General features: G+C 49.6%; 1 protein-coding gene across 3 annotated transcripts in view; it reads left to right on the forward strand.

The window, feature by feature from the left end:
- The window catches only part of TNS3 (tensin 3), a 246,418-nt gene that overhangs the window by 218,095 nt on the left and 6,634 nt on the right, over window positions 1–21,689 (forward strand). For all 3 annotated transcript variants that reach the window (XM_057731401.1, XM_057731399.1, XM_057731400.1), the window contains 8 exons: window positions 1,178–1,349; window positions 2,652–3,250; window positions 3,947–4,033; window positions 8,213–8,344; window positions 12,288–12,383; window positions 13,082–13,159; window positions 13,961–14,038; window positions 21,389–21,557. In XM_057731401.1, the coding sequence (XP_057587384.1) occupies window positions 1,178–1,349; window positions 2,652–3,250; window positions 3,947–4,033; window positions 8,213–8,344; window positions 12,288–12,383; window positions 13,082–13,159; window positions 13,961–14,038; window positions 21,389–21,557 (1,411 nt within the window). The remainder of the gene's footprint in view (window positions 1–1,177; window positions 1,350–2,651; window positions 3,251–3,946; window positions 4,034–8,212; window positions 8,345–12,287; window positions 12,384–13,081; window positions 13,160–13,960; window positions 14,039–21,388; window positions 21,558–21,689) is intronic.

The raw sequence follows: 21,689 nt of genomic DNA on the forward strand, positions 1-21,689 counted from the left end.
TCTGTGTCTTTTAACTCCAATGTTTGTATTAGCTGTGGGTGTTTTTTCTTTTCTTTTTCATTTTTTTGTTTTGTTTTTCATGTTTTTGTTTTGTTACCTAGTATGCCTAATCAGTTTTTTTTATTAAATATTTGATATTGTGTTCAAAATTATAGGCAGATTGATAGATAGATAGATGTCAGATCGATGGATGGCTAGATGATAGATGGTTGGATAAATGGATAGGTAAACAGATGGATAGATGGGGGATAGATGGGTGGATGGATGGATAGATGGATGGACAGATGATAGATAGTTGGATAAATGGATGGGTAAACGGATGGATAGATGGGTGGATGGATGGATAGATAGATGGAACTGAGTAACATGAGTGATGTGGAATTTTTTTCAACTTTATTATTTTCTGATCAATCCTCCCTTGTTTTAAGGCAGAGCGCAAAATAACCTGTGTTTCTCACAATATTATTTTATTGACCATAGTAGATTTGTCCAGTTCTCAAAGCTTAGTTTTTTAAAAAGGCAAAATATTAAAAAAAATAATACCCAGAAATAGTGGAGACACAAGGCTGTAAGCAGGACAAACAGCTGGTCCGTGGAATGTGTGGAGATTCCTTGGGTGTGGGGGTGTCAGACAGGCAGGCTTTCCTGGTGCTCGGCTTCTCCTCTCCCTGTGACGGGGGTCAGCCCAAGTGGCCTCTGCATCTCTTGGGAGTGAAGACACCGCAGGCAGGGCTGTGCTGGCGGAGGGAAGTGTTCGCCGAAAGCGCGCAGTCCCACCTGGGGCACAAAGGGAGATCGGCTGCCCGCCCAGTCCACAGCCTCTGGGTCGGCACTTTATGGAAAGTGAGTCTTCTCTGTGGTTTCCACAGAAGCCTTGCTGTTTCTGGAGTGGGCAACGGCTCACCTCATCATTACGGTGAGTATGTAAGGGTAAACTGGTCCTCAGGTGATGAGGCTGGGCTCCCTCCCTTCTCATCAGAAATGAACTTACTCACTGATGATGTGCACCAGTATGTGTTGAAAGCTGTGAGCAGGGACCGGTCAGGTGTTTCTCCTTTTGGAAACGTGCCTGGCAGGAGGAAGTTGCACTTGGTGGAGTCGGGTCACCTCCTTCTGCCGCAGAAAGCTTCGGAAGTGGCACTGCTCCTTACAGTCTGTTTGTGTCTCCTTGCTCCAGAACCACGAGGCTGCCCCGAGACTCTCAGTCACTCTGTGGGGATGTCAGAGAGCCCTGTTAGACCCAAGCCCGTGATGCTCCGGGCTGACATGCCCGTGGCACCCTCCTTCCAGCGGGCGTTCACATCCTCCTGCACCATTTCCGGAAACAGCCCCAGCCAGCAGAGCGCGAGGTAAGGTGGCCTTTGAACTGAACACAGGCTGCTCTTACAGACCCCAAACCCGAGCACCACGGAGGGAAGGTGAGGGCTTATCCTCCACGTGACACCAGGCTGCCTTGTGGATGGACAACCATCACACTTCAAAAATGCAGTCAAAATAAAAACTCCTGAGTCCACCCTCACTGTTAGCAGGCGGAGCTCTCAAGGAACACACTGCATTTAGAGTCTGGGCACCGTGGCCAGTTAAGGACCAGGCATCCGTGAACACATCATCTGAGCTGAGGCTGGAAAGCAGGTGCCGTGGCCAGACTAGGAGGGGGTCTGCCCGGGGCTGCAGATTGGAGTGGGGAGGGCAGGCAGGATGTGCTGCTCTCGGGGACATGGAATTTGTGCTTGTGTTCAGGAAAGTGGGGGGGGGGGGCAGGGGGGTGCAGGAACATCCCCTCAGGGGGGTTGGGGAATAGAACGGGTGGGCCACAGACAGAGAGAAGTGTCCTGTTTCACCTTCACAAGGGAATGCCTTTGAGCAAATTCAGATGTTCAGGGTAGGAATCATTTCTTAGTGTTTTACGTGTGGGCACATTGCTCTGCAGTTACCACCCTTACTTCCACCTGCTTTCTTTTTACAAAAGAGGGGGACATCACGTATCAGGACTTAGCATCACACACAGAGCAAATACCTGTGTGCGAGTGAAATGTGTGTGTTAGCTGTCTTTCTGTCTTTCTAAATATAATTTCCAGTATTCATACTATTGGAATTTCCCATTTCTGATATGGTAATTTCTTATGTGCTTACTGGTATCCTTAATCAGCTGGGTGTCCTACAAGCACGTACTGAAAACTGACTGTGTCAGGCACCTGTGTTGGGCCTTGGGAAGGAGAAGAAAATGGGGGGAGGGGGTTTAAGCAGATACGTACGTCACATGGTTGGTGCATCCATGGTGGGACCAGAGAGAGGACACGGCTAATCCCTGTGCACACACAGACACGGGCTGGGAGGGCTTCAGAGTCGGGACCCAGTTGAGCCGCGTCTTGAATTGAAGAGAAGAGGGGACTTTGCCAGGTGAAGAGCGAGGAAGGAAGCGACATGAGGCTGTGGCTGGCCCCTGTCCCCGAGGCTGTGGACGGAGCATCTGGGAGGCTGGAAAGGCAGGGCCTGAGTTCAGATCTCTGGGGGAGCACGGGGCTGCTGCAAGGAGGGCGTCAGCACCCAACCCCCTGTCCCCATCCCTGTCCCCATCATGGGGGAACCGATGCTAACTTCCAGGCATCTCCCTGGATGTGTCATTTTCTGACGGTTTGTCTTTTCAACAGCCCTTCCTCGGCTGAGCACCAGTGGGTGGAGACCAGCCCCAAGTCCACGCTGGCCCTTCTGGGAAGCAGCCGGCTGGGCAAGGACGGCCCCGGACGGCCCCACTTCCCGCCCGCCGAGCTCCAGACGTCCTTCCACGGCCATGACCTGTCCCTGGCGGAGCCGCCAGAAGCTCTGGGCCCCCCTAGCAGCCAGGCCTTTCTGAGCTTCGGCACTTCCCCTACAGGAGGTGGGCTCCCCACCGGGGAGGACCCGGGGGCCTTGCTGACCAATTCCCACGGAGCATCCCAGGCCCCCGGCACCCCGCGGACAGCGGCCGAGGCTGCCGACAGCGGCTTCCTGTCCCACAGCTTTCTCACGGTGGCGCCTGGACACAGCAGCCACCACAGCCCGGTCCTCCAGGGCCCGGGGCTGACCCTGCCCGGGCAGCCGCCCCTCCCCGAGAAGAAGCGGGCCTCGGAGGGAGACCGCTCTTTTGGCTCGGTCTCCCCGTCCTCCAGCGGCTTCTCCAGCCCTCACAGCGGGAGCACCATGAGCATCCCTTTCCCAAACATCCTCCCGGACTTTTCCAAGGCTGCAGAGGTTGCAGCACCTTCACCAGGTAGGCGCGTCTCCACCAGAAGGGGGCCTACCCCTGTGCTCACCTGTGTACTTGGGCCAGGGAGGACCCTGGGGTTACAGCTGGGCCTGCCCAGTAAGCACCAGTGCTAGTGCTGAGTTGAGCGCCTCCCCTTGAGAGAAGAATCCAGAGCCTTTAAGGGGTCTTTTCCATCTCACTAGCCCAAAGCAAATACCATTCAGAGCTGCCTCTTAATTCACCTCGGCTTCTATGGGTATTCACGTTAAATTCATTCAACAGCAGAAAATGCAGACATCTGCACTGGTTCTGTTTTTTTCCCCTCTGACTTGGAATCAGTTTTCTGTGACAGTAACTTTAAAAAAAATTTAAATGAATACATTTGAAATTTAATTATGAAATGTTTCAAATGTGGCAGAAATAAGAAGACACTGGCAGGAGAAAGCCATACCAGCTCTGCTCTGTGCGCTTCCTGTCTTTCTAACTACGTGCTGTTGAAATGTGCAGAGCCCGATCGCAGTGTCCTGCTGTCTTTGTGTTTTCTGTTATGAAACAGCCACTCCCTGCTCCAAGTCAGGCTTCTCCCCTGTGGTTAAATAGAGTGCTCTCCCCAGGGCACACCATCCTCGCCCAGGGTGGGACTTGCAATGTCTAGCTCCCTTTGAGGTAAGAAATTGCAATAAAAAACGCCTTTCACAGGGACTGTTTTTCGTTTTGCAGATAATCCAGGTGATAAACATGTGTCCGTGAACTTTGTCCAAGACACATCCAAGTTCTGGTACAAGGCAGACATCTCCAGAGAGCAAGGTGCGTGGGCGGGACAAGGGCTCTGCATCCGGGAAGGTGGGAGGGTCAGGGAGGCATAGCCCTGGGGCGGATGAGTTAGGTCAGGGCCTGCACTCCATTACCTGCCTCGGGGGCAGGGCGGAAAGGCTACGACCTTTAAGCTTTTATTGGAGAAGCTCCATCCTAATGAGGGAGCCGGCCAGGACGGGCACTGGCCATGACTGGTTCCAGTGTGTGGGATGTCGTTTCTGGTGGCTTCCACCGGCCGACGTCTGGCCAGCGTTGCCAGTGATGACTGCAGACTGTGATGAGAAGACATCGTGGGCCCCAGCCACGGGGCGGAGGGTCGTGGGGAGGGAGGGGTGTCTGACACCACTCACGGGGACACCTGCCTGTGTCACACTGGAAAGATGTCCTGCCAGTGGACTCAGCACAGCGTCTCACACACACAGCACAGAGACTCTGGGTGTGCCGTGCAGTCTTAAGACAGCTGGCAAAAATGAGAAATCGTTAATATTTTTGAGCGGCTAAGTCACGTGTCACTTTTTACTAGAACACGAATAGAAGAGGTGTGCCAGAGGGACACCGGCACGCCGTTGGCGGTGGCCCCTCTGGGGCAGCCCCTCAGGCGAACAGCATTCACTCCATCGGCAGAATTCCTGGGGTTCCTGCGACGTGCTGGCCCCGCTCACGGGAGCCACTGTCCTCCCTGCCTGTGGGCTCTCACTCCCGGGCGTCCCTCCAAGAGGGTGATGTGGAACTGGCTGGGGGGCTGGCAGACGCTGGCCAGGATGCCCGGAAAGGAGATTCCCCTGGGGGTGCTGGGCTGAGAAAGTGGCTGGCGGGGCTTCCAGCGGTGAGGCATGATCAGCGCAGGGTAAACCACTGCTCTCAACATGGGGAAGAAACTCACAACTGCTCTCCGGGAGAGAGTTTCTCAAAAATGCCCGGATGTGAATGGTTAAGTGGCTGGAAAACAGCACTGTCCAACTTTTTCATCGAAATTCTTCTACTCAATTTAGGCAGATGATAAAAATGGTAAGAATGTGCCTTTCTTCCCATGATCTCAATGGACCTATTGTCATTTTGTATGGGGGGAGCCTGCTTGGCCTGGAGAAGCTTCTGAGTCCCTGAATTGGCCTTTGTGCTGGGCACGCCTCACGTCTTAGGCTCTGTCGTGGCCAGATGCTCCGTTCTCGTTCCCTCCCTGCCCTGGTCACAGGAACCCCTGTGGTTGTGGCCCTTAGCTCCAGTGCCTCAGCGCCTCAGCCAGCCCGACAGACCCTGAGGAGTGCTTGTCGAGGACCCTGTTCTAGAGTATTCCGAGCAGACCCTCCTACGCCTGCAGCTCAGCCTTTCAGACCAGGGTGGAGGCTGGGCTGCCGTCCGCTCTTTCGTCTGAACAGCCAGGCTCCAGCTTCGGAAGAGGCAGGCTTGGTTGGAGAGCACCAGGCAGCTCCTGCAGGACATGGATGGCAAAGCCTGCCCCATGGGGTTTGGCGGGGAGGCTGTGGATGGAGGGCACCTCCCTTGCTGGCACCTCCTGGGCTGTAGGAGTTACTGTTGTCATTTGCCTAATCTTAGCCACAGATTTAAAAATATTTCTTTGGGATGGACTCTATCTCAAAATAGCTAATATGTGCATTGGGTATTTTTTCCAGTTGAACTCCCAAAGAGTAACTTCCTCTATTTTCTAGATATTTTGTGTAGACAACACCTACACAGATGAATGTTCTGTTGGCTGTGCCAACTTCTCCAGGTGGAAAAAAGCCACCCGTGGGTTTTGTTGTAACTGCTGGGATGTGCCTTTTTCTGGAAAAGCTGTAATGAAATTTTAGTGAGATGCGGAGGGGGAAAAAATCTATAGCGTGTTTTGGGGCACAGTTGTTCACATATAACTATGGCAAGTTTAGTTGCTTGGGATTTTTTTTAAAGGTGAAAATAAAAACCTTAGGAGGAAAGGAGCTTTAAAGTAAAGTGGAAATTAAGTGTGGTTGTTCTAGCCTCGCTCCCAGGCCTCTTTGCTCGAATCCTTGGAAGCACTAGCTGCAGGGAGAGAGGTGACGGGGATGTGGCTGCCGGCCTTGCAGCCGTGCAGCAGACCTGGCCTTGCCCCATGGGTGCGCACGGGCTCCTTCCACAGCCTTCCTCTCACAACCTCAGCACACAGGCTCATCTCTGAAATGAGGCTAGCATCACCCTTGGGCTCCCTCCTTGGGCACATGAGAGCCTGGCTCCCTTGTGCCCAGACACCCTGGCTTCAGGGGATGGGGTCTGGGAGGACAGAATGGGCCAGAGTAGAGCCAGCCTTCCCTCTCCTGCCCAGAAGTCTGCCGCCCACGAGGCTGGGGTGCTTCTTTCCACCACAGTGAAGTAAAATCATGACTTAGAAAAAGTTCTGGTGAGATTATCACCATTGAAAAATATAACTTCTGTAAGTGATCTTTCCCCCACTTAAAAAAAAATAATATGTGTTCAACCCCCATATTTAGAAAACATGCTATGAGACAAAACCTGCTGCCTAGGCCTGGGGTCCCATCCCCTGACCTTAAGTTGCTGGAGAGCAGGTGGGCTTTGGCTCCACTGTGTCAGGCTTGCACTCCTGGGGGCCACAGCAAACCCGCTCCCCTTGCAGAGCGCTGTGCTTTCCTGTCCCCTCCATGTGGCAGTGTACAAGCTCCTGCCTCATGGCTTTGTCCTGCAGGGGCTAGGGCAGTGCCATGGGAGAGTGTGTAGAAGAAACCAATTATTTCCTCCTGCAGCCAAGCAAACGCCATGCTGGGGGGGGGTTGGGGCTGGAGTCGGGGCGCACAGGGGGCCTGGGACAGAGAGCTCCCTGGGGTTATATCCCGAGGTGTGACGGGGCTTCCTGCCACTCCCGGGTTTGTGTCCGGGCCCCCATCTACCCCAGGCAGGGCCTTAGGCACTACAGAAAGGCGGCATTTCCATGGCTGTAAGTTTGTAGTGCTTTATACTTTTTCCACCTGGCTTTCCTTTTGTAAAATGTCAAGTTTATAAAAGAAATTCTGCGAGATGTTCTGGTTACTAGAGAAAATTCTCACCAGTGTCTGGGCCACATCAACTTGAGGTTACTGTCACCCTAACCCATCCATCCCTCTTTCTTCCCGTATGCTGAGCATGGGATCTGGGGGAGCTGGACCTTGGTCTTGAAGGGGAGGGATGTTCTTTTTAGGTGACAATCAGTGTGACATGCCTCCCAGCCTCACCTGGGGCAGGTGGAGAGTGCAGTGCCAGACATAGCTCGTGGCCCTGCCTGACTAGTGGCGGCCGCATCGAATACGGGTTCACAGCCTCGTCCAGGTGGGAAACGATTGGCCGCAGCTGCCACACCTGTCTCAGAGCCACGGGACGGAGGGCCACTACGGCCACATTTTTGGCATCCCCTGGGGCAAATCTTAGAATTTGTATTCAATATTCAGTAAATTTTGAAGTCCATCCAGCGTCTTCAGAAAATGTGATGGGAATAACTTCTTTCCTTCCTTTGAAAGTTGAAAGCGCACTTTCTAAAATCTCGAAGAAAAATGCCACGCAGGGAGACATAGGGCAGGGCCATGGTGGGGCCTGCGTGGCAGCCCGCCTGACTTCTGGCTCCTCCATGCTGTGTGTACTGGGACCTGATCTGGGCACCTGTGCCAGTGGGCCTTGGTTTCCTGGGCTGGCAGGTGGAGGTCCTCATTTGAGCCTCGCAGGTGCTGTGGGGTTAACAGCAGTTGTGTGTGAAGCCAGCGCCTTGGACTTCCCTGGTGGCGCAGTGGTTAAGAAGTTGCCTGCCAATGCAGGGCACACGGAGTTGATCCCTGGTCTGGGAAGATCCCACATGCCAGGGAGCAACTAAGCCCGTGCGCCACAACTACTGAAGCCCTCACACCTAAAGCCTGGGCTTCACAACAAGAGAAGCCACTGCAATGAGAAGCCCACTCACTACAACAAAGAGTAGCCCCAGCTCGCCACAACTAGCGAAAGCCCGCACACAGCAACAAAGACCCAATGCGGCCAAAAAAAAAAAAAGGCAGCAGCTTTGTGGTCTAAAGGGATGGGCCACCCTGTGCCCCTGTGTCCCTCACAGTCAGGCCCCCACAAAACCTCTCAGAGACTTCCCTTACGGTCGTCACGGCTGTAAATGGAGACTGACCATGGCCTCCCCTGGCAGACACTCACGTCTCTCTGTCCTCTCCCCAGCCATCGCCATGCTGAAGGACAAGGAGCCCGGGTCATTCATCGTCAGGGACAGCCACTCCTTCCGCGGTGCCTACGGCCTGGCCATGAAGGTGGCCACGCCGCCGCCCTCCGTCTTGCAGCTGAACAAGAAAGGTGGGTGCCCTGGCTCTGCTTGGTGGGTCCCCTGGCTCTGCTTGGTGGGTCCCCTGGCTCTGCTCGGTGGCACTTCGCCGGTCAGTTACCTGTGTGTCCGTGAGGTGGTGGGTGACCTAGAACAGCACTCATAGGTTTCCTTTTTTAGTTTTCTAAATTAGTATTTATTTTTTTCATGTATTTTAGTAAGTCCTGTCCTAGCTCAAGAGGGAAGGTTAATTATTTGTCAATTTTCTTTTTTTTATTGCTTTGGTGGGTGATCCATCCCATTGTTCAGATAGCAGAACAATGGAGCAACGTCTCTGATAAGGCATCTTGGCTCCCATTTTCAGCCCTGTCTGCCTCAGCTCCCTCCTGCTTCCTGTGGGTAAACATCTGTAATCAATTCCTGTGTGTCTTCTCACTATCTGTCCAATGCACACAAATATGCATTTTTTCCTTTTCTCTTACATAGAAGGTGGCACACCCCATACACACACGGTTCTTGTTCCTACACCCAGTAGAGTGTTTTGATGGATTGAAAGTGAGGCCAGTGTAAGCCTGGAGTCATGAGGTTGTCGAGAAAGGACAAAGCCCTCCTCCCTCTCTAGTCCAACACTCTGCGCAGATGACAAATACTAGAATAACCGAATGACTGAATAACATGTAATACAGGCAAGGCTTCTTCTTACCCTTTTAATGTTTTTTGTCATGAACATAACCATGTACAGAAGAATTTGCAATGTGTGCACACACAGGTAAACATTATTATGAAGCAGCCATGCATGTACCCAAACACAGGCGACAGCCTTGTGGGGAAGCCCCTACACACCCTTTCCCATGTGTCGTAATCCATCATCACTATTACTCTGTGGTTTCCAAGGATCCCGGATTTGACTAGGTGAAGCCCTTCCAGTGGCCCCGTGTCCTTCTGACATACCACCCATTAGTCCCTGAGCACCCCCGCTTTCTGCAACAGCAAACGCGTTTTAGGCTTACTTCGTACTTTCCCTGCCCCTGCCATTTCTCTAGAGATCCTTGGTTCTTTTTATTGGGGAATAGTATCTAGAAACCAAGATCTAATCGCTAGGTTTGCTCTTTGCTGTCGGAGCATCACTCCTTCTCTCTAGGATCTGAGCTAGGGAATGTATCATTTTTAAAAATTCCCGAGCTCCTGCTGATACCACGCATTCAAATAGCGTATCACCAGGTCCTTTTTCATCACTCCCTCAGGGACGAGCTTTGTTCCCAGATCTGTACACTTACTCCCTTCCTCTGTCTCCTAATATATGGTTTCTGGTTTAGTCTTTTTTTCTTTTTATCTCACCCTGCCCTCTTTGCCTTTTTTTTTTTTTTAAACCAACCACGCCGCAGACTCCAAGGAAAGGGAAACGGTTCTTTCCCCCTGAATGGAGATTGTGGACTGGAATGTCAGCAAGTCGCAGGGCTCTTGCTAGGGCGCCTGGGCGCACCTTGGGTGGGGGGAGGGTGGCTCCGAATAAGCACAGATTCTGAACCCTTGGTGTTTAAAGAGAATAACACTTAACTTCTTCACCCATGCTGTGCACCCAGTGCCAAATCCTGGGATGAAATCTCTGCTTAAAGCTTCCTGGAGAAAATTGCCTCGGAGTAAGTTACACTTGGAAGAATGAGATTTGGTGTTCAAGGCTTCAGGCACGGCCAGGGGGTTTTCAGGAAACTTACAGGGTCGGTTTGGGCAGAGGTAGTGGCTGTGTGAATGGAGGGGGAGGGGGAGGCAGAGAAGGAGCAGGTGATTCAGAGCCCAGAGCCCAGCTCCATGCTGCTGTCACGTCTGGAAGTGAAGGAGGAGAAGGCTCGGGCAGATCAGGCTGAGCAGGGGAGCCCGGGGAGTAGGGTGCCAGGGCGCCCAGAATTCATGTGTGAGACACTCCAGTTGCTTTCGAGTGGAAATAGAGGCTTTTATAGCTCAAGAGCTGACTCGGGCCTGATTGTGGAGGATATAAGGCATTTGGCAGTATTTGGAAACGTGCTGAGTGATGATTATATCAGAAAAGAGTCTCAGGACAGGAACCTCTGCGGGTCTGTGGAGACGAGAGATGGGTGTTGTGGGGCAGGAGGGAGGGCTCGGCAGCTCCCGGGCTCCTCAGTTGCAGCTGAAACTTTTTGTTCCAGATCTTGATTGGAATATAGTTGCTTTACAATGTTGTGTTGGTTTATACTGTTCAGCAAAGTGAATCAGCTTTATGTATACATATATCCCCACATCCCCTCCCTCTTGAGCCTCCCTCCCACCCTCCCTATCCCACCCTTCTAGGTCATCACCAAGCATTGAGTTGATCTCCCTGTGCTAGGCAGCAGCTTCCCACCAGCCATCCCCTTTACATTTGGTAGTGTATACATGTCAGTGGTACTCTCTCACTACATCCCACCCTCCCCTTCCCCCCCAACCCCCTGTGTCCTCAAGTACATTCTCTGTGTCTGCGTCTCTATTCCTGCCCTGCCACTAGCTTCATCAGTATCTTTTTTTTTTTTTTGATTCCATATATATTCAGCTGAAACTTTTAAAAGCAAGGCCAAAACCTTTTTTTTTTTTTTTGCTGCATGCATTATGTTTTTGGAAATACAGATGATGTGTATAATTCTTACCTCCAGGCATGCATCCTGCCTCTAAGGCCCACTTTGACTCCGTCTTCAGGTGAAGGCCACAAAATAGAGGATATTAGAATAGCAGACGTCGGGACATGCCACGTTGCCGGCATCCTCTGGGTGAAATTTTGTCTGGCTGCCTTGTCTTCACCCAGCCCCTGGATTTGGCATTTGGATTTCCCAGTCTAAGGATAGATCTGAGAGTTGGCTAAACCAGGAAAAAGCCCATCAAGTCACCACCCACCCCTGGTATCCTGGAGACAGGGCAATGGCAGATGTGTGGGGTGCTGTTCTCCAAAGCGCCAAGCAGCTGGGTTTCCCACTGAGTCACTTCTCACCACTAGCATCCAGACCACACTCTGTGTCTCCCTTCAGTTTGGAAGCCATGGATCATTTTCCTCCCAGAACTGAATGGCAAAATGTCTTTTTCCCCCTTTTTATTCAGTACTGCCTTTTATGGAGTCTGATCATTTCCTTTCCTTCCAGCTACACTGCCCCTGAGAAATGCTGGCTCTGATATTGTTGATATTTGTCACAGTTGTTTATAAGCATCACTGGGAAGCCTGCTATGGGCCAGGTGTGGGGCCCAAACCTAGCTCTAGCAGGGCCTGCTGTCAGAAGTTACAGCAGACACATTCCCATGGAGACACATTCCCATGGAGACACGTTCGCGTGGAGGGTGCTGAAGGAGGCAGGATGGAAGCACAGCACGGCCTGAATGTCTGCAGGACTCATTAGCATAGAGCAGTGACTTCTTTTTCTTCTGTTTGTTATTTGTACCTTTCTACCATCAGACAGTTTGCCATTCTGTGGTTTTTCGCGATGCACTTTCTCTTTGGGCTCACGGACTGGCATGAACACAGGTCTGTGTGGTAGCAATGTGACTAGAGGGCTTGCTTTCAGGAGGGGCTTGTGCACCTGACTCCTGGCTAAATCTTACCCAGAAGACTGGCACCCTTCCAGGTCTTTCCAGTGATTCATTCTTGGGCATTGTACTGTGTCTGGGTCTTTCTAAGCTCTCTTCTTAGGCGAAGGAGCTGGAGGTCCAAGTTCCCAGTTCTTAGCTGCTCATTCCCATCACTGGGAATTCTGCAGGATGTTTGAGGCTGTCTCCCAAGGACTCCTGCCTCCACCTCTAGGCACAGTCACTGGAGGGCTTTCTAGCTGCCCTTTTGGGCAGGGCTCAGCCAGCCTTCCTGCAGCCCAGCTACATTCCTAGAGTGGTTCTTGGCAGTCAACCTACTGCAGGGGCCAGATTCTCCTTCCTGCTCTCTCATCCTCCCACACTCTCACTTTTTAAAATTCTCCTCTCTTTCTTTTACATCTCTTACCACAGCTGGAGATTTGGCCAATGAACTCGTGCGGCATTTTTTGATTGAATGCACCCCAAAAGGAGTGCGGTTGAAAGGATGCTCCAATGAACCGTATTTCGGTAGGTGGCTGAGAGCCTGACTTGGTGTTCTGCACCCACGAGCACACGTTCCCTCTGTTCACTGCCATTGCTCTGCTGGAGCTTCATGCAGAGCATTTACTTTTCATCCCCATTCAGAGATTCCCCAGTTATCATCACTAAAACAAACTGGATATAAAATTGTTCGTAAAAACTTTCTCAAAACTAAGCAAATAAAATGCAGGTGCTGGGACTGGAGATGCAGATACCACAAGGTCCAGGCAGGTGGGCGGAGGAGTGTGGACAAGATTGGGGCCTGAGTGTGACCCCATCCTCCGGGCACAAGAGAAGCACAGGCTCCCTGTAAGATGAGAGCCTTCCTGACCCCATAGGCGTCTCTGAAAGACAGCATGAGCTCACAGGTGAAGCTTGAGAAACCAAAGCATCACCGTACAGAGAGATTCAGTGGTACCAGTGGGAGCTGTCTCAGATTCAGCAGACTGTATGACTTGTTCTTTATAAATTGGTAGTGATGTATCATCTACAGTTCCCTTTACCTGCCTCTTCACCATCTGCCGAACTTTCGCTTCATTGAAGTTTTGCACAATAATGGAGCGTGTTGGTTGCTAAAAATATAAGTGGTCACCCTTTACAGCAGCCTCCCTTCAGCAGATAAATTGGCTGAGCAACGCAGTATTTAGGGCAGTGCTAATGCCTGTTTGCTGTTCATCCGTTCACAGGGAGCCTGACAGCTTTGGTGTGTCAGCATTCCATCACACCCTTGGCTTTGCCCTGCAAACTGCTCATTCCGGATAGAGGTACGCTGCCGGGCCCTGAGGGCCGCTCTGGCTCTCTGTGTGGGATCACCCACAGGGTGTTGTGATCCTCAGAGATTCAGTGAGAAAAATCATATCAGAACTTCCTTCCCATCATGTACTCTGTGGCTAAACCCTAAATAGTTCACCCAGGTCAGGTAAGAAGAGGTGGCCCGCTGCCCCTGCAGCCTCTGGTTACATCTGTATGTCATGGCTTGGTGAAAAGTTTCCTTGGAGCAAAGAGTATGTAGCTCAAAATAATAAAATGCCTGGACTCAGAGACCTTCAAGGCCATTTACATTTAATTTTTATAATTCTACAAAATCAGCAAATGTTGATATTGTTGATGTTGGGTGCAGGATGAACTATTGTCTTTACCTTTGTGTTTATTTCAAAATATCCATGGTAAGAAAAATTTTAAAAATAGCACCCACAACACGTGATCAGGCATATCCCTGCTTTCCGAGGCAATCTCAAGTTCACATAATTGTATTATATTCCAGAAAGATGATTAATTCAAAATATAGACAAATGTGACTTACCTTTTAAAATGTAATTGTTCATAAAAATTAATTCAGGGATGAGAAAGCTATTTTGCTGAGCGGTGCCATCCCAGCTTTCGCTTGGAATGTGATGATGGTTTCTCTGGGCGGGACTCTCATCTCCGGGAGGAAGTCCCAACCCTGCAGAGCCTGCGTGTCACCGTCCGGGGCTCAGTCATGAGCGTCCATGACCGTCCACGTTGTCTTGATTTTTTGCCCTTGAGGCGGACTCACTTCTACGTTTTCTTGCTCCTTCCTGCAGATCCGTTGGAGGAAATAGCCGAAAGTTCTCCGCAGACGGCGGCCAACTCTGCGGCTGAGCTGCTGAAGCAGGGCGCAGGTCAGTCCCCGCTGCGTTGTTTTCCTGGGCAGAGGTGGGCAGAGACGGGCCCAGGGACACGACATCCCTTCTCGCCTCCAGTCTGGGTTCCTCTCGTTGCTGTGTTAGAGGAGGTTTCCTTCTGTAGAAGCCGCCACAGGGCTGGGCTGGGTGGGGCCCCACGTGTCCTGGCGGCAGGGCCAGGACTCCACAGGCTGAACAAGACCTAATTCAGTGGAGTGAGTGTCACAGCCTGTGTTTCACTTTGGGGAATGTGGGTGACCTGCCCCTCCAGCTGGAAATGTTCACGTGATCAGTGAGTCCACAGTTTGACCCAGGGTGATGCAGACTCCCAGACAGCGAGCTCACGGGGCACTGGTTTCTTATTAATAGACTTTATTTTTTAGCGCAGTTTTAGGCTCACAGCAAAACTGAGGAGGGTACAGAGATTCCCGTGTACTCCCTGCCCCCACGCATGTACAGCCTCCCTCATTATCAACATCCCCCAGCAGAGCGGGACATTCGCTACAGTTGATGCGCCCACGTGGACACATTGTAGTCACCTGGAGTCCATAGTTTACATTGCTGTTCACTCTTGGTGTACATTCCATGGGTTTGGACAGATGTTTCATGACATGTGTGCACTATCACAGTATCACACGTAACACTTTCATCTCTCCTCCCTCACTCCCGGCAACCGCTGATGCTTTTATTGTCTCTGTGGTTTTGCTTTTCCAGAATGCCGTGTGATTAGAATCATACATTATATGTGGGTGAGTCAAAAATAATCTGCACTCTGGCTGTAGAATTTATTTTAATTAACTTTTAGAAAGGACAAATACATCATTTTTTGACATAAGCTCCTTGCTTTTCAATACACTTTATCCATCTGTCAACAAGCTTTTATATTCCTTCATTAAAAAATGTTCTAGGCTGAATTGCGAGCCACAAATGCACCCCTGTCTTCACTTCTTCATCAGAAGTGAATCTTCGTCCTCATACGGCTGCTTTCAGGGGACCAAACAGGTGAAAGTCCGATGGAGCGAGATCAGGACTATAGGGAGGAAGCTTTAACACCTCAAAATGAAGTTTATGCGGGGTGTCAGCAGTGTGGGCAGAAGTGTGTGGATGTGCACATCCTCAGACCACAAAAAACGAATCACTGCACGCTGCTCTTCTTTTTTGCAAATCACAAGTGCGGCATGCATTTTTGCTCGTGCCGCAGTTACAGAGGAACAGATATAACACGTTCACACCTCACAGCAGTGACTGGGGAGGCAGTAGCCTTGAACGGAAAGCGCTGATACGATAGTGCAGCCAACAGAAGTTTTAATATATCCGGAGTGCAGGTAATTTTTGACTCACCCTCATATAATGTATGATTCTAATCACACGGCATTCAGTCTTTTCAGATTGGCTTCTTTCACTTAGTAATATGCATTTGTTTCCTCCATGTCTTTTTATGGCCTGAGAGCTATTTCCTTTTACAGCTGAATAATATTCCATTTTTGGGATGTACCACAGTTTATTTATGCATTCACCCACTGAAGGACATCTTGAGTGCTTATACATTTTGGTAATTATGAATAAAACTGCTCTAAACATCCACATGCAGGTTTCTGTGTGGACATAATTGTCAACTCCTTTGGGTAAATACCAAGCACAATTGCTGGCTCATATAGTCAGAGTATGTTTATTTTGTAAGAAACCACCAAACTGTCTTCCAAAGTGGCTGCACCATTTTGCATTCCCACCAGCAATGAATGAGACTTCCTGCTGCTCCACATCCTACCAGCAGTTGGTGGTATCAGTGTTCTGGATTTTGGCCTATTCAAAATGGGTGTTTAGTGGTATCTCGTTTTAATTTGCATTTTCCTGATGACTTATGACGTGGAGCAGCTTTTCATGTGCTTGTTTGCCACATGCATATCTTCTTTGATAAGGTGTCTGTTAAGGTTCTTTGTCCACTTTTCAGTAAGGTTGTTTGTCTTCTTCTTGTTAAATTTTGAGAGTTCTTTGTATATTTTGGATAACAGTTCTTTCTGAGATTTGTCTTTGGCAATTACTTTCTCCCAGGATGTGGCTTGTCTTCTCATCCTCCTGACAGTGTCCCTCAGAGCAAAAATTTTTTATTTTCATGAAATCCAGTTTATCAACACTTCCTTTCATGGATCATGTCTTTTGTATTGTATGTAAAAAGTTATCACCAAATCCAAAGTCATCTAAATGTTCTCCTATCTTATGAGTTTTATAGTTGTGCATTTCACATTTATATCCATTCTTTTTTTTTTTAATTTTATTTATTTATTTATTATTTTTTGGGGGTACACCAAGTTCAGTCATCTGTTTTTATACACATATCCTCATATTCCCTCCCTTTCTTGACTCCCCCCCGCCTCGAGTCCCCCCCACCCTCCCCGCCCCAGTCCTCTAAGGCATCTTCCATCCTCAAGTTGGACTCCCTTTGTTATGCTACAACTTCCCACCGACTATCTATTTTACAGTTGGTAGTATATATATGTCTGTGCTACTCTCTCGCTTCATCTCAGCTTCCCCTTCACCCCCTGCCCCCTCCCAAACCTCGAGTTCTCCAATCCATTCTCTGTATCTGCGTCCTTGTTCTTGTCACTGAGTTCATCAGTACCATTTTTAGATTCCGTATATGTGAGTTAGCATACAATATTTGTCTTTCTCTTTCTGACTAACTTCACTCTGTATGACAGACTGTAGTTCTATCCACCTCATTACATATAGCTCCATCTCATCCCTTTTTATAGCTAAGTAATATTCCATTGTATATATATGCCACATCTTCTTTATCCATTCATTTATTGATGGGCATTTAGGTTGCTTCCATGTCCTCCTGGCTATTGTAAATAGTGCTGCAATAAACATTATGGTACAAGTTTCTTTTGGGATTATGGTTTTCTTTGGGTATATGCCCAGTAGTGGGATTACTGGATCATATGGTTATCCGTTCTCTTTTGAGTTAATTTTTGTGATGGGTTTAAGGTCTGTGTCTAGATTCATTGTTTTGCATGTGGATGTCCAGTTGTTCCAACAGCATTTGTGGAAAAGACTATCTTTGCTACATTGTATCTCCTTTGTTCCTTTGTCAAAGATCAATTAACTCTATGTAGGTCTATTTCTGGGCTCTCCAATCTGTTCCATTCATCTATGTGTCTGTTATTTCAATGTGTCTATTATTTCACCAATATCACACTGTCTTGGTTACTGTAGCTCTATAGTGAGTCTTTTTTTTTTAAATTAATTAATTAATTATTTTATTTGTATTGGCTGTGTTACATCTTCATTGCTGCATGTGGGCTTTCTCTAGTTGCGGCAAGCAGGAGCTACTCTTCTTTGAATTGCATGGGCTTCTCATTGGGGTGGCTTCTCTTGTTGTGGAGCACAGGCTCTAGGCGTACCGGTTCAGTAGTTATGGCTCATGGGCTCTAGAGCGCAGGCTTAGTAGTTGTGACACACATGCTCAGTTGCTCTGAGGAATGTGGGATCTTTCTGGACCAGGGCTTGAACCCATTGGCAGGCAGATTCTTAACCATTGTGCCACCAGGGAATTCCCTATAGTAAGTCCTGAAGTCAAGTAGTACAGTCCTACGATTTGGTTCTTCTCCTTTAATACTATGTTGGCTGCCCTGGGTCTTTTGCTCAGCATATAAACTTTAGAGTTAGTTTGTTGATATTCACAAAGTAAGTTGCTGGAATTTGCATTGGGATTTCATTGAATCTACAGATCAGGTGGAGAAGAACTGACATCTTAATTATATATTGAGTCTTCCTATTCATGAGTGTGGAATATATAGTTTATTTAGTTCTTTGATTTTATTAGTGGGAGTTTGGTAGTTTTCCTCATCTAGATCTTGTACATATTTTATTAGATTTATATCTAAGTATTTCATTTTGGGGGTGCTAATATAAATTTAAATATAAATTTAAATTACAAATTCCACTTGTTCTCTGCTGGTATATAGGGAAGTGACTTGTGTATTCACTTTGTATCCTGCAACCTTGCTGTAATAGCTTATTAGTTTCAGGCCAGGTCATCTTTGTAGCATTAGATGCAGTCCTAGTGACCCCAGCTTAGGAGGGTTGTGGACAAGCCAGAGACCACAGGGCTTTTGTGGGTGTAAGGCTGTGAGGGAGGGACACATCAAAAGGCCATTTGTGCTGCTACAAGGAAGCAGGAGTCTGGGTCATGGCAGCCCATGGTTGCAAATGTGCACCCACTCCAGATCCAGCTTTTGCCAATTTTGTGAGATTTCATTGTGATTAGATCAAAATTTTCGTTTTTTTCTCTTTGGTAACTGATTATCATTACAGTAATACTAATGAAATCAAAGACAGAATATTCACCCTGCTAAAATCAAACTGTCTTAAATTTTCCGGGCATACCCCCAACTCCTATTCGCAGGCACGCATTCCTTTTATTGTATAGCTCTAATCATGGCACAGATGGTTTTATTCTGCTTTTCCCAGAAACCGCTAATGTTTTCCATGTTGCTGTACAGGGTTCATGATTACCATTTGCTGGTTAACTGATATTCCATCGAGGGGCTAATTTAACCATTCCCCTCCTTTTGGACACAGTTCGTTTCCAACTTTTCCCACCAAATAAGTATGTGGCTCAAATGTCTTCACCTCTAGGTTAGCTATCTCACCTGGTTATGGGACCTCCAGGTTACTGAGTGCAGGCAGGTCTTCTCATCCTCTTGATAAATAATGCTGAATCATCTTCCAGAAAGGCTGTCCTGGTTGATGTGAGCATTTCATAAAAGCACCTGATATCATCAAAGCTTTGCAGGCTTGAGCATTGGGCAACTGCAATTTTAAAGACTTTTGCCAACGCGCTCTCTTTCCCAAGATGACACAAATAGATCCCTCGAGTTCAGACAGGAGCTCACGTACAGGTCAGCCTCCGGCCCTGAAGTTCCCTGGACTGTCTCCTTGCCCGGTAACCTCAGACGGGGCAGTGCTGGAAGGAGAGGGTTCGGAGAGGGCAGCGGTGGCTGCAGCAGCTCAGCCATTCAGGGAGGGCACCTCTCATTTCTCCCTGCCTCTCAGAAATGTGCAGGAGTGACAGCTGCCTAAAAGATGTGTCTGCTCTCAGGACAATCACATGGGGTTGTTGACGGGCATTATTATGGCTGAGGAATGTCTCGAAGTAAAATTAACAGCTCATTCTCAGGAATGTTATGCGAAATTTCTTTCTGAGCCTGTGTTCTCTACCTGGTGCCTGGTGCCTGGTGGTTCTCAGTCAGCACTGCAGGAGTCAGCACGAAGGTTAGGTATCACAGCAAGCCCCCAAGGAGTTGCCAGGCTGGTGGCATGTTTCTCTGCACCTCAATTTCCTCATCTGTACATTGGGGATGATAACAGAATACCAAGCTCTTTTTCAGAGAGTAGAAGTAACTTGTTCAGTAAACTTTGTAGAGGGAAGTTGGTGTCTGGGATGAAACTCCCAGTTAACATGCGTTTGGGGAAAGTCTGGCGTTTCCAGCATGTTTTGGTCTTTCTCTTGAGTGTGTTGGACACTGTGAGGTGACGCTCACTCCAGGAGACATCATCGCCCATCTTTGGGGCTGCTTGCTTCTTGGGTGGTTCTCTGGTATCCACCACCTCCCCTCAAGACTCAGCCTTTCCACTTGGACTTCTTCTGGCAAATCAAATGATTAATTTTTTTAATTTATTTTATTTTATTTTTGGCTGCATTGGGTCTTCACTGCTGTGTGAGGGCTTTCTCTAGTTGTGGCGAAGCGGGGCTACTCTTTGTTGCCGTGCCTGGGCTTCTCACTGCGGTGGCTTCTCTTGTTGCAGAGCACAGGCTCTAGGCACGCAGGCTTCGGTCGTTGTGGCATACAGGCTCTGTAGTCTCCGTGCCATGTGGGATCTTCCTGGACCAGAGGTTGAACCTGTGTCCCCTGCATTGGCAGGCGGACTCCTAACCCCTGCGCCACCAGGGAAGTTCTGAATCAAATGATTATAGCTCTTCCTGGCTCGGGTCAGCAGGTCTCTGGCCAGCCTGCCTGCTTCTGACGCCCCCACCAAGGGTAATGGGAGAGGCCTCGTTTTGCTGATGAATTTGTTACACGAATCCCAGGCCTCGATTTCTTTCTTCATCATCGCTATGCTCACTGAAGTGGAGATCTGAATTCTCAGATCTTCTCAGACTCCAAAAAGTAGCTGTGAATTGCAGTTTTGGCCATGGAGAGAACAGAGGGTTAGCAGCTCATAAGTGGCCCTGCATCTTGACACCAGGGACATCATACGTTATTTCTGTTCTTCTTAACCCACCTTCGTGGGCATGTGGCAGCACACCTGCCAACCGGTGTGACTAAAACTCAGTCTTGGAAATCGGGGTGGAGGCGGAGACTGTCTGCGGCAGGGCTTCCGGGGAGACTCTCCCAAGGAAAACGGTGCAGGTGAGGGCACAGAACTCATCTTATTCCTCCAGTTGAGAGGAAGCTTTTTCTTTTCTGTTTAGTGAAAATCTAGAGGCCTTCAGAGAGGGAGTTAAGATGCCCCACTCACTTGCAGAGAGGCTGCATCCGGCAGAGCAGGGAGGGAGAGCGGCTCTGTTCCTTGGGGGATGGACATGTCCTTGGTGGGAGGCCAGGCAAGGCCACGGCTTCTGCACAACTTATCTTGAGGCAGAGTCTGAATGTCCCGCAGTCACACCAATGTCATACTCCCTGAAGTCCCACGTTGGCGTCTGCTTGAGCTGCAGGGATCCAGGCTCAACGGGCCATCGGTCTGTTTACAAAGCCTCCTTCACACTCAGCTGTTTGCTTCCCCCAAGGGGGGATGGCTGTGGACAGGCCCCCAGCCCTTTGGCAGCGTGGGGACAGGAGAAGCCATCCCAGCTCTTTGCATGCAGACCGTGTTCTGAGTCACTGCAAGTCATTTGTTCTCAGCAGCTCTTTCTGGATGCCTACTGCCTTCAGAACTCCGTGAATGTGGATGTTTGGGGTTCCAGGCTGCAGGCTCCCTTCTGGGGATGTTTCCTTAACTGCAGGTGTGGTTGGGTTCTCGTCCCACCCAGACCCACACTGGAACTGAGGAGGTGCCTCCAGCCCTCCCTGGGGACACCAGGTGTAAATGATGCAGCAGGGGTGGAAAGGCATCCTGGGCCAGTGAGAGGAGTTCCCTTGGCTCCAGTGCAGGGGAGGGCATTATTCTCTGCGTTGGCCTCAGGGCGTGTGCCTCTCTGGGTCACTCCACACCTTTGGAATGAGGAGTAAAGGGCATTTGCCTCAGACACACCTGCTCACACATATGTTCATGTTGTTCATAAACCCTGGGGCCCTTGTGTCTGGCAGACTAGTTAACGCTGCTTCTCCCTGTGTCTTCCAGCCTGCAACGTGTGGTACCTGAACTCTGTGGAGATGGAGTCCCTCACAGGCCACCAAGCGGTCCAGAAGGCGTTGAGCATCACCCTGGTCCAGGAGCCACCTCCCTTGTCCACGGTCGTGCACTTCAAGGTGTCAGCCCAGGGCATCACCCTGACGGACAACCAGAGGAAGTGAGTGTGCCCGGTGGCCGGGCTGCGGGGTGGGCAGGGTTTCTGGCCCCACCTGGGGTGAGACCTTCTGCCAGCTCTGCTCAGGCCCCTGAATGTGCAGTGGTCACCCCAGCAAAGTTCGGCGGTCCTGGA

This window comes from Hippopotamus amphibius, chromosome 4 (genome assembly GCF_030028045.1).
Source record: "Hippopotamus amphibius kiboko isolate mHipAmp2 chromosome 4, mHipAmp2.hap2, whole genome shotgun sequence".
Lineage (NCBI taxonomy): Eukaryota > Metazoa > Chordata > Mammalia > Artiodactyla > Hippopotamidae > Hippopotamus > Hippopotamus amphibius.